Source organism: Abramis brama (genome assembly GCF_963993115.1).
Source record: "Abramis brama genome assembly, chromosome: 5".
In the NCBI taxonomy this organism is placed as follows: domain Eukaryota; kingdom Metazoa; phylum Chordata; class Actinopteri; order Cypriniformes; family Leuciscidae; genus Abramis; species Abramis brama.
Genome location: NC_139967.1, coordinates 1,630,001 through 1,644,631, shown reverse-complemented (window position 1 = coordinate 1,644,631; position 14,631 = coordinate 1,630,001). Strand labels below are relative to the sequence as shown.

The following is a 14,631-nucleotide window of genomic DNA, read 5'->3' as shown; positions in this document are numbered from 1 at the left end:
TTGTCATCTAAATTTGTTAATTTAATTTAAAAAAATATGTGTGAATTATTATCCAGTTAAAATATTTTTAAAAAATAAAAATGTAACTATTTAATTTATTATTTATTTATTATTATTAAGATCAATAAATTCGAGGCTTTTTAAGATCAATAAATTCGAGGCTTTTGGTCATACCTAGGATATCCAGATCAACCAAAGGAGGGAGAGCATTTTCACATTTGGCTCCGAAACTCTGGAATAGTCTTCCTGATACTGTTCGTTGCTCGGACTCGCTCTCCCAGTTTAAAACTAGATTAAAGACGCATCTTTTCAGCCAGGCATTCATATAATATTGTTAATCTCACAGTTTCAAACTACAATCCGGCCTCTAGTTCATAAATGCCAGAGGAGAACTCAAGGTTGTTTTTTTTCTCCATTAGGTCACTTGGAGTTTTTTCGGTTCCTTGCCACTGTTGCCTTTGGCTTGCTCAGTTGGGGATATTTGGGGGATATTTTATTTTATTCTATCAATCAATAAATTCCACTAGAAACAAACCTTGTTGTATTATTTTATTTTAATTTAATACTGTGAAGCTGCTTTGATACAATCTGTATTGTGAAAAGCGCTATACAAATATACTTGATTTGATTTGATTTATTAATTTAATGAATTATATGCACTGTTAAATTTGACATCTAAATGTGTTAAAAAAAAAAAAAAAAAAAAAATTTTCAGTTAAAATATGCAAGCGTCCTTAAAACAAGACAAAAATATCCACAAAGAATGTTTTTTGGTTTTTTTGCAGTGCAACATTGAGGACTTCAGGAGTGCTGAGCCAGCTCCTCGCTCGGGTCCGAGAGGAGAAACCGTAGCTAAAGCAAACACAGTCGCCACCCAGAGCTCCTCCCGTGACACACACACACACACACACACCACATCACTGCACACCACAAGAACGGGTGGAGATTCAATAGAGAAAAAAAGAATCTGAAACGACCTGATTTTTACATAAAAAAAGCATTGCTAGGTGGTTTTTTATACTGTACTTCACGTCTGGAGCAGAAACGCTGAAAACACACACGCTGAACTGTAATGCTCAGTGTTAGAGGTGTAGTGTATCATGTTTAAGTAAAACTACAGTACACGGCCATTTAAAGGTTTTTGATCGTTTAGATTTTTAATGTTTTTAAAAGAAGTTCTGCTCATCAAGGCTGCATTTATTTGATTAAAAATACAAGAAAACAGTAATATTGTGAAATATTATTACAATGTAAATCAAAGTTAAATTTAATGTTTCTTGAGCATCAAATCATCATATTAGAATGATTTCTGAAGGATCATGTGACACTGAAGACTGGAGTAATGATGCTGAAAATTCAGCTTTGATCACAGGAATAAATTACACTTTACTGTATATTCACATAGAAAAAAGATGATTTACATTAGAATAATATTTCACATTATTACTGGGGTTTTTTGTATTTTTAATCAAATAAACTCAGCCTTGGTGAGCAGAAGAGACTTCTATTAAAAACATTAAAAATCTTACCGATCAAAAACCTTTAAACGGCAGTGTAACTAGTAAGATTATCATAAGCTTTACACTATTTCCATTCCCACACTTTAATCATCACAGTTACAGTGTTAAACGCTTTCGTAGTTTCTCCGACCGGTGATGGAGCGTCTCTATGTGGGTCGATCTCTGCTGCCTCCCACATCAAATCTGGTCCTGATTTCGACTCAGTTGCCCAACGTTTAAGTGTGTGTGTGTGTGTGTGTGTGTGTGTGTGTGGGAGAACGGGGGGGTCGTCCAGCATAAAGGCCTCTTTATTCACGCCGGACAGGGAAAGGAAATCGGCTTCAGAAGGAAAAACACAGTCCCGCACATCTGGAGTTATTACAGGCCCACCGTCATGCCAAGAAACTCCGACATTCCTGCAGCGCTACAAAGCCATGCAACTCACACTCACACACACATTTGGCAGACGCTTTTATCCAAAGCGACGTACATTGCATTTCAAGCTACACATTTACATTCTTATCAGTTCTTGCTTTCCCTGGGAATCGAACCCATGACCTTGGTGTTGCAAGCGCCAACGCTCTACTGTTTGAGCTCCAGGTAACCTCAACACATCTGATGAACTTAACACACACACACATACTCACACACTCACACACACATTCACTCACACTCACTCACACTCACTCACACACACACAAACACACACACTCACACACACACTCACACTCACACTCACACTCACACTCACACACACATTCACTCACACTCACTCACACACACACAAACACACACTCACACACACACATTCATTTACTCACACACACACTCACACATGCGCATTTTCCACCCGAAACGATCCCGCTAGAAAGAATTAAAAGAATTTACAGGGACATCATTTTAATTTAAGAATTTACCGGGACATAAATACTATAGATGCAGTCAAATACATGTACAGAATCATGGACCAGTGGCACACTCACACACACACACACACACACACTCACACACACACTCACTCACACACATACACTCACACACACATACACTCACTCACACATACACACACACACACGCTCACACATGCGCATTTTCCACCCGAAACGATCCCCCTCCCCGAAAATGACACAACACATGCGGCAAATTAATGCGCTTCACTTCCTGTTGACCTTTGACCATCAACTTCCTGCTGCCACCCTAAAAAAAGCAGGACCGAAACCCAGACGAGGGAAGAGGAGCTAAGCCCCGCCTCTTTCTCCTCTCCGCTCCCTCACTCGCTCACTGGTGGAGTCAGTGACCAGTCGTGTGCCACGTCAAGCCTGCGAGTCCACGCACCGAGGCGCTCATCAGACGCCGGCGGGATGATAGGGAATGTGTTCGGGAACGCCATGGGGAGAAATATGAAGAGTCTACAGCTGAGACGTCCAGAGTCGAGGAAAACTGAGAAATACTGGGAAAACTGACACTCAGGAGGACAAACAGCAGGAGATGAGGTGCAGTATATTCACCGCCGTTTGATGATGTTTCACGTTTAGAGGCGATTCATATTAATATTTCCAGCTCATCTGTTGTTAATTGTACAGCAGAACTTTAAAGATAAAGGTTCAGATCATCAGATGTGATGAAGATGTGAAACAAGAGTGTGTGTGATTTATCAAAGTCAGGTTACAAAATCAATCACTAAATGACCAGAAATCTATATAAAGCTCAGATATATAGATGGATGGATGGATAAAATGTATTGATCTAATCAAATTAATATATATATATATATATATATATATATATATATATAGCCATATAATTTTATTTGATAATTCAAAATTATTCACTAAATAACCAGAAACCTATAGATAGATGGATATATATATTTTTTTTAATGACCAGAAACATCAATCGTATGTATCAAAGAAGTACATTTTGAAGTTAATTAGAGCCATAGACGAAATATTTAAAACAGAAAACACAGATTTTGGTTAAAAAATGTAAAAAATAAAGCTGAATTTAAGAGGGAAAATTAATTTCAAAGGACTCTAAACATGTAATGTTTGTTAAACTTTTAATAAATTGTACAAGTTTCATGATTTCAGTTAATTAGACATGCTTACTAAAATTTAATTTAACTATTAAAATAAAGTACAAAAAAAAATTGAACGAAAAAAAAAAAATTTAATTTGGGAAAAAATTAAACTTATTCTATATATGTATAAAGGTGTCAGAAATGATTTTGCGGTCTGCACTAAACCCGCTACGTGCAGCAGAGTTTTAGGGAATTTCTGAGTGAAACCTGAAACCACAGGGAACGCATCATCACTCTCCCCGGAAAAAGGGAAGCATCCAATCAGAACGCATCATCCTCATCATCATGTTTGTCTGACCTCCATATTCTGCCTGTTTCAGACTCCATCATCATCATCATCATCATCAGACTCGCACCGGGTGAGTTTAGCGAGACGCCCGTCACGCCTGCCCAGTGTTCAGACTACCTGTTCAGGTCGTAGTGTTTGTACAGTAGTCTGCACATTGGTTAGGCTGGACGGGGAAGCTCAAGACGGATGAAGAATCATCATCATCATCATCATCAGAGGTTCAGTAGACGACTGATCTGTTCAGCATGTGTTCGTGTCGATGATGTAATCAAGGAATAAAGTTTACGTGTGCAAAGAGTGTCGTTTTATCTTAACTTATTGCATCTGTGTGTGTGTTTCTCCAGACTCTGAGTCAATAGCATAGAGCTATAAAATGAATTTGATTAGAAATGACTTTTTAATAACGGACAAAATTGTCGAGAAACTCATCTAATGATAATATTCCTCAGAGGTTTAGGAGAAACAACTGGGATTTGAAAGCGATTATTTTTCCTTATATTTATATATTTCCTTTATATATATTTTCATCTGTATCCGGTTAAATAAGATAATAATTCATGTAAATGTAATCAATGAATAAAGTTTACGTGTGCAAAGTGTGAAGAGTGTCGTTTTATCTTAAAGGTGCAGTGTGTGATTTTTAGCGGCATCTAGTGGTGAGATTACGAATTGCACCTAACAGAAGTTACGGTGGCCGACAGGAAGTGATGTCGTCGCCTGAGACAGCAGAGAGTAGCAATGAGGTTTCTTTACAAAGATAAATTAAGAAATTAGGTTTACTTAATTATTCAGTGAAACGATGTTATTGTGATTATTATTGTCACCTGTTCATCATTGTGTCAGTGTTTTATCCGCTGACTTTAGCTCGCTTCTTTACACGAAGAACAACATAGTGACAAAACGCGTTTGTCCCTTTAGGGCCACCGTAGAAACATGTCTGCACATTTCAATGTAATAAAAACATAATGGTTCGTTATGTAAGGTCTTTACACACCACTGAAGACAGTATTGTATATGATATTGCATTTCTGTTCACAGATCCTCCTAAATATTACACACTGCAGCTTTAACTGATTACATCACCGTCTCAGAGTTTCTCCTGCACTTCCAGACTCCAGTGAGTCAAGAGTATAGAGCTTTAAAATGAATTTAATTAGAAGTGTTTTGAGTGTCCCTGACTTCTGACTGCAGACTTTGGCATTTTCGAGATCTGAAACTCGTCTAATGATGATATTCCTCGGAGGTTTAGGAGAAACGACTGGGATTATTTTCCTCTTGTGTTTTCATCTGCTTCTGGTTAAATAAGAGCGAGTCGAGAACGAAGACGAACTGCGTCTCGGATGAAGATCTTTCACACGCTTGCAAACATCCAGACAAATGAAAACCAGACGAGTGTGTTTCTACTTAAGACCTTTCCTGGATCACAGAGTTTCCTGATCCGCTGCCTTTACTTCTGCTTACACACACACACACACACACTCAGACACACACACACACTCATAGACACACACACTCAGAGACACACACTCGCTCACTCTCTCTCAGACACACTCACACAATCTCTCTCTCTCACTCACACACACACACACTCTCTCTTTCTCTCTCTCACACACACACACACACACTCTCTCTCTCTCTCACACACACACACACACACACTCTCTCTCTCATACATACACACACACACACTCACTTATGCTGTTTTATGGGGACTTTCTATAGACTTAATTATTTTGATACTGTACAAACTGTATGTTCTCTCCACTTACACTAAACCCTACCCATTACACACACTAACCCGACCCCACAACCTACCCATCACACACACACACACACTAACCCGACCCCTAAACCTACCCATCACAAACACACACACACAAACACTAACCCGATCCCTAAACCTACCCATCACACACACACACACTAACCTGACCCCTAAACCTACCCATCACACACACACACTAACCCGACCCCTAAACCTACCCATCACACACACACACACTAACCCGATCCCTAAACCTACCCATCACACACACACACACTAACCCGACCCCTAAACCTACCCATCACAAACACTAACCCGATCCCTAAACCTACCCATCACACACACACACACTAACCTGACCCCTAAACCTACCCATCACACACACACACACTAACCCGACCCCTAAACCTACCCATCACAAACACACACACACAAACACTAACCCGATCCCTAAACCTACCCATCACACACACACACACTAACCCGACCCCTAAACCTACCCATCACAAACACACACACACAAACACTAACCCGATCCCTAAACCTACCCATCACACACACACACACTAACCTGACCCCTAAACCTACCCATCACACACACACACACACACACTAACCTGACCCCTAAACTTACCCATCACACACACACACACACTAACCCGACCCCTAAACCTACCCATCAAACACACACACACACTAACCCGACCCCTAGACCTACCCATCACACACACACACACACACACACTAACCCGACCCCTAAACCTACCCATCACACACACTAACCCGACCCCTAAACCTACCCATCTCACACACACACACACACACACACACACACTAACCCGACCTCTAAACCTACCCATCTCACACACACACACACACAAACCCGACCCCTAAACCTACCCATCACACACACACACACACACACACACACACACACTAACCCGACCCCTAAACCTACCCATCACACACACACACAAACACTAACCTGACCCCTAAACCTACCCATCTCACACACACACACTAACCCGACCTCTAAACCTACCCATCTCACACACACACACTCACACACTAACCCGACCCCTAAACCTACCCATCTCACACACACACACTAACCCGACCCCTAAACCTACCCATCTCACACACACACACTCACACACTAACCCGACCCCTAAACCTACCCATCTCACACACACACACACTAACCTGACCCCTAAACCTACCCATCTCACTCACACACACACACTCACACACTAACCTGACCCCTAAACCTACCCATCTCACACACACACACTAACCCGACCCCTAAACCTACCCATCTCACACACACACACTCACACACTAACCCGACCCCTAAACCTACCCATCTCACACACACACACACACTAACCCGACCCCTAAACCTACCCATCACACACACACACACTCACACACTAACCCGACCCCTAAACCTACCCATCTCACACACACACACTAACCCGACCCCTAAACCTACCCATCTCACACACTCACACACTAACCCGACCCCTAAACCTACCCATCTCACACACACACACTAACCCGACCCCTAAACCTACCCATCTCACACACACACACTCACACACTAACCCGACCCCTAAACCTACCCATCTCACACACACACACTAACCCGACCCCTAAACCTACCCATCTCACACACACACACTCACACACTAACCCGACCCCTAAACCTACCCATCTCACACACACACACTAACCCGACCCCTAAACCTACCCATCTCACACACACACACTCACACACTAACCCGACCCCTAAACCTACCCATCTCACACACACACACACTAACCCGACCCCTAAACCTACCCATCTCACACACACACACTCACACACTAACCCGACCCCTAAACCTACCCATCTCACACACACACACTCACACACTAACCCGACCCCTAAACCTACCCATCTCACACACACACACTAACCCGACCCCTAAACCTACCCATCACACACACACACACTCACACACTAACCCGACCCCTAAACCTACCCATCTCACACACACACACTAACCCGACCCCTAAACCTACCCATCTCACACACACACACTAACCCGACCCCTAAACCTACCCATCTCACACACACACACTCACACACTAACCCGACCCCTAAACCTACCCATCTCACACACACACACTCACACACTAACCCGACCCCTAAACCTACCCATCTCACACACACACACTCACACACTAACCCGACCCCTAAACCTACCCATCTCACACACACACACTAACCCGACCCCTAAACCTACCCATCTCACACACACACACTCACACACTAACCCGACCCCTAAACCTACCCATCTCACACTCACACACTAACCCGACCCCTAAACCTACCCATCTCTCACACACACACTCACACACTAACCTGACCCCTAAACCTACCCATCTCACACACGCACACTAACCCGACCCCTAAACCTACCCATCTCACACACACACACTCACACACTAACCCGACCCCTAAACCTACCCATCTCACACACACACACTCACACACTAACCCGACCCCTAAACCTACCCATCTCACACACACACACTCACACACTAACCCGACCCCTAAACCTACCCATCTCACACACACACACTCACACACTAACCCGACCCCTAAACCTACCCATCACACACACACTCACACACTAACCCGACCCCTAAACCTACCCATCTCACACACACACACACTAACCCGACCCCTAAACCTACCCATCACACACACACTCACACACTAACCCGACCCCTAAACCTACCCATCACACGAAACTTTCAACATTTTTTTAAAAATTTTAATATCACTTAGTCTGATTTAAGCTGTTTTCCTCAAGGGGAACAAAAAATGTCCCAAGGATTTTAGATATTGGCATGTTTGTGGGGACATTTTATCCCTATAATGTTGGGTTTACCAGGACACACACACACACACACACACACACACACACACCTTAGAACAAAAAGCTTAAATGGGGTTCTGTTTAGAACTCTAGGGTTCATGATTCAATTTTAAAAACCCTTTATGCCTGAAAAGTCTTTAATGATTGCATAATACTTTCATGTTTAATGTAATTATTTCAATTATATTTTCTTTTTCTAGTGATAAAGTTTGTGAGCTGTTTAATTCATAGAATTTAATTAAAATAACAAAAATGAATTAAAGCTAAATCTTTAAAATGATCCCATGAAGGGAACCTCTAAAAGGCTCAGTACACACACCAGTGCCTGACAGAACCCTTGTGGTGTTCTCTCGTTGAGTGTAGAAAATGTGTTTGTGTTTTTATTTCAGCACTTCACACAACATCACACACACACACACACACACACACACATCTTAAAAACATGCCGCTCAAGGTTTGAGATGCTGTAAAAACAACACAATACGCAACACACACACACTATTAAAATGGCCTCCATCATGATTTAAATAGTTTGTGAACCAAATTGTATTAAAAAATCTGACAATCAGCTTTAAATATCTGTGATGTGTCTTCATGTTGAAAGCATGAGTGTGTTTGTGTGTGGACGTTTGATTGACAGGCCATTGAGGCCATCGCAGGGTTTCTGGTTCATTTGCTTCCAGGTTTTTCTTCATTCATGTCTTTCGCGAGTCACTGTGTGTGTGTGATAATAGGAAGCAGATCTAGTATCACCAGCGCTGCCTGTTTCCCCAAGAACACCAGTGTGTGTGTGTGTGTGTGTGTGTGTGTGTGTGTTTGTTTGAGGACACGTCTATAGAGATTCATCTGCACTGAGACGATTCAGGAAGTGATGTCACTGAGACGCTTGTTGATCATTTAGACAGAGAGTGATGTGGGTCTCGACCTCAGCGGAGAGGAAGACGTGTGTGTGTGTGTGTGTGTTTGAGGACTCGTCGTGTTCAGACACACTCGTGGAAGTGTTTCTGCTGCTCTCTGAGCTCATTAGTGAGTGTTTTACTTCAGAGTCGGACTGTGTTAGTTTTGGGGCTCTGAGTGCTGGGAAACTGACATCGCCAGCCCACGGTAAAATAAATACATGGGAGTGTGTGTGTGTGTGTGAAGGAGACTTTGTGTTCGCAGACAGATGAAAGTGGACTGCAGCACACACACACACACACACCCTCGCTGTCTCTGCCCCACATGCTCCTAGTTAGACTGACCTAAACCAGCTAACCACACACACACACACTCTCTCTCTCTCTCTCTCTCTCTCTCTCTCTCTCTCTCTCTCTCTCTCTCTCTCTCTCTCTCTCTCTCTCTCTCTCTCTCACTCACTCACTCACTCACTCACTCTGTCTCTCTCTCTCTCACACACACACACACACACACACACACACACACACACACACTCGTCAAGAGAGGGCTGCTCCTCATAAAACCATTAACTTTCAAAGAAATAGTGTGTGTGTGAGTGTGTGTGGCAGGTCAGGCTCTGGTATGCACATGTGTGTGCCAGCTTTACACGATCCCTAGTGAGAACATTTCAAAGTCAACAGAATGCTCTAAAAATACTATAAAGATACATATGCTTACACTACCAATAAAAAGTTTACAATGTTCTGTTTAAAAAAAGTCTCTTCTGCTCACCAAGGCTGCATTTATTAATCAAAAATACAGTAACAAATAGTGAAATATTATTATAATGTAAATCATCTGTTTTCTATGTGAATATATAGTGAAGTGTAATTTATTCCTGTGATCAAAGCTGAATTTTCAGCATCATTACTCCAGTCTTCAGTGTCACATGATCCTTCAGAAATCACTCTAATATGAGGATTTGATGCTCAAGAAACATTTATGATTATTATCAGTGTTAAAAACAGTTGTACCTGCTTCAGATTTCTGTGAAAAACCTAATATAATACAAAAACAAAACTTTTTTATTGCAAAAATATTCTATTTCAAATAATTGCTATTATTCTATTCCTCAAATAATCCTGAAAAAATTAAATATATCACAGTTTTCACAAGCACAATTGTTTTCAACATTGATAATAATGATAAAATCATCATATTCTACTGATTTCTAAAGGATCATGTGACACTGAAGGCTGGAGTAATGATGCTGAAAATTCAGCTTTGATCACAGGAATAAATTACACTTTACTGTATATTCACATAGAAAACAGATGATTTAAAATATTTCACAATATTACTGTTTCTACCCTTTTCTTCATAAATATTCACCCCCGATCGAAACATGATTGAGCTTAAAATGTAACAAGCATCATCATCCTGTAACGTTTGTTTTTTTTGCGTTTCCTTTCTGAAAGAGAAAACCTCTCGGATCCTGCAAGCTTCATTTAGCAGGAAAACCTTCCAGTGCTGGAAAACTCTCCGGCCAGAAACACGCCGAGGGGAAAAAGAGAGTCAAGTCAGCAGAAACGGCTTAAAAATAACCGAATTGAGATCATTTCTTTTCTATTGCGGAAAACTGATATAAATAATTCCACATAAAAGCGTGGCGTTAAAGCTGAAGGGAGTGATGATTGGTGAGAAGCCGTCGCGCCGGCGCCGGTGTTCGACGAAGCTCGCGGGACGCTCCGAGGCACATCTCCAACGTAAATCAAGACGATGTTGCTTTAACTTTGATGCAAACGATCAGTTGTGATGCGGTTATGAGACAATAATGTTGATTTGAAGAGCTGAGTTGAAAAGAATAATACAGAATCGTCCCATATTTTACATAGACCCACTCACAGGTGAATAAACAAATAAGGATTTTGCAGTGTACTATTATACTAACAGTAATTATAACACTGTAATCAATGGAGAAGTTCAGCTGCTCGTGATCGCGTGCTTTTAAAGGCCTATTGTTTTTTTTGGATAATCTCATATACATATTTTTAATATCATCATAATTTTTCAGCAGGAATATTAGGCTGCTGTCACTTTAAGACCTGACGCACTGATCCATTACACTGATGCGTTTTCTTTCTCAGCTGTTTACATTCACTGAGAACATGACTGACTGTTTTTTTTTTTTTTGGGATAATCTCTTAATATAATATTCCATACATTGTCAGAACTTGGTAGACAGGAAACTATTATATTTGTAGACGTTATTAGACAGATTAATTAATAGATTATAATTAATGTTATTTAATGTGCATAATAAATTATGGTCCTATCTGTCATACACAATTTATGGCATTTAAAAAAAAGTTTAAAAAGTGCTAAATTATTTAAATAAAAATGCAAATTACATAATAATGTAGTCATAATTTAAGTAGTAAATAAATTAACAATTTAAAAATGATCCCATCCACGCAGAATTGTCAAAAACATGATTACTGGTTCGGACTAACATATACTGAAGTGTAGAAATAAATAAACATTTGTTTGGTTTGAAGATCCTAAACGACCCAATACAGCAAAACCGGAACGAAACTCTCAATCTGAAGCCAAAGACATGGCAAACGTCTCACCTCGTCATCCTTGTACCAGGACAGCGATTCGGCCGTCAGGACAAACCAGTACTCTTTAGCGCCGCCCTTCATGATGCCGATGTTGTTAATGGTCAGCCAGCCCTTCCTGATCACCTGAAACACACACACACACACACACGTCGTGTGTATTACTGCATAATGCCCACTGACAAACACAAGAGTCTGTGTGCAGTGATGAACACTTATAAACCACACAATTAATCAGACACCAGATATATATTTCTTTACTAGTGTGATCAGGACACTAGATCATTTCTGTGAGTGAGGAGAGCAAAATACAGTAAACTGTGACATATTATACCCAATAATTCTTCATACAGTGACTACCAGTGACATTTATAACAATTCGGGCCCAATAATGATTCAGACACTTTGACCTGATCATGTTTTGCTGAAGTGTGTTTTGTCTTTAATTGCTAATGCTCTTGTTACACACAGACTGAACACAATGAAGCATTGCTTGGTGATTGGTTGAGCTAAACTGGTATTATCTAATTGTGTAGTTAAATTTAACAGCTGACAGATATTCAACATAATTCATGTGTGAGACAGTCTAACAGAAGGACGGACAAAACCAGTCAAATATCCACTGAGTTCTGCTCATATTTTATTACTGTTTTCTAAACTATAGCGAATAAACTGTGATAATGTGAGAAATGTTGAAGAAATGTTGGTTTGACTGTATAAACACAATCAGGGCTTGACATTTTGCTCATCAGCAACTCTGGCTAGTGGTTTTCCAAAGTTACAAGCCACTCAGCATTTACACTGGCCACAATTTTAACATCGAAACTACAGGGAAAAACTGCCATATACATATTTTTAATATCATAATTTGTCAGCAGGTTTATTAGGCTGCTGTCACTTTAAGACCTGACGCACTGATCCACTGATACACATGCGTTTTCTTTCTCAGCTGTTTACATTCACTGAGAACACCGTGACTGTGTTTACGAGAATACTCGCCAAGAACGGCGTTTCGACATTATTTTGTGAGTATTTGACCGTTTAAGCGCAATAAGAAGCGAAAAATTATAAAATTTTAAAAAAGAGTAAAATTATGTGCAATACACGCAATCCCACGCCGAAATTCAACTCATATTTATTTACTTATGTTTAATGTAAAGAACAAAATGCAATGAAAAAAAAAAGAATAGTCCTAAAAATATATATATTTTTTATTTTCTACATAAAGATCAGAGAGTTCTTGGCAGAGCAGAAAAAACACTAGTTTTAACTAAAATCAAGAACACGCTTGTGGCATGAAGATAAAAAGAAACCCTTTGTAATGCACACTACACACACTACACTACACACACTACACACTACACTACACACACTACACACTACTCTACACTACACACTACTCTACACACTACACTACACACACTACACACACTACACACTACTCTACACACACTACACTACACACACTACACACTACTCTACACTACACACTACTCTACACTACACACTACTCTACACACTACACTACACACACTACACACTACTCTACACTACACACTACACTACTCACACTACACACTACTCTACACTACACACTACTCTACACTACACACTACACTACTCACACTACACACTACTCTACACTACACACTACTCTACACACACTACACTACACACACTACACACTACTCTACACTACACACTACACTACTCACACTACACACTACTCTACACTACACACTACTCTACACACTACACACTACTCTACACACACTACACTACACTACACACTACACTACTCACACTACACACTACTCTACACTACACACTACTCTACACACTACACACTACTCTACACACACTACACTACACTACACACTACTCTACACTACACACTACTCTACACTACACACTACTCTACACACACTACACACTACTCTACACTACACACTACACTACACACACTACACACTACTCTACACTACACACACTACACACTACTCTACACTACACACACTACACACTACTCTACACTACACACACTACACACTACACACACTACACACTACTCTACACTACACACTACACTACACTACACACACTACACACTACACACACTACACACTACTCTACACACACTACACACACTACACACTACTCTACACTACACACTACACTACACACACTACACACTACTCTACACTACACACACTACACACACTACTCTACACTACACACTACTCTACACTACACACTACTCTACACACACTACACACACTACACACTACTCTACACTACACACACTACTCTACACTACACACACTACTCTACACTACACACTACTCTACACTACACACTACTCTACACTACACACTACACTACACACACTACTCTACACTACACACTACACACACTACACTACACTACACACTACTCTACACTACACACTACTCTACACTACACACTACTCTACACTACACACACTACACACACTACTCTACACTACACACTACTCTACACTACACACTACACTACACACACTACACACTACTCTACACTACACTACACTACTCT

The 14,631-nt window shown here is 40.6% G+C and overlaps 1 protein-coding gene across 25 annotated transcripts in view; it reads right to left on the bottom strand.

Moving 5' to 3' along the window:
* dnm1a (dynamin 1a) overlaps positions 1-14,631 on the bottom strand; it is a gene marked incomplete at its 3' end in the record, with an annotated part of 101,423 nt that overhangs the window by 34,928 nt on the left and 51,864 nt on the right. For all 25 annotated transcript variants that reach the window (XR_014606236.1, XR_014606237.1, XR_014606238.1 and 22 more), the window contains one exon: positions 12,070-12,183. Coding sequence is in view for 9 of the 25 variants with exons in the window: in XM_084114593.1 (XP_083970719.1) it covers positions 12,070-12,183 (114 nt within the window). The remainder of the gene's footprint in view (positions 1-12,069; positions 12,184-14,631) is intronic.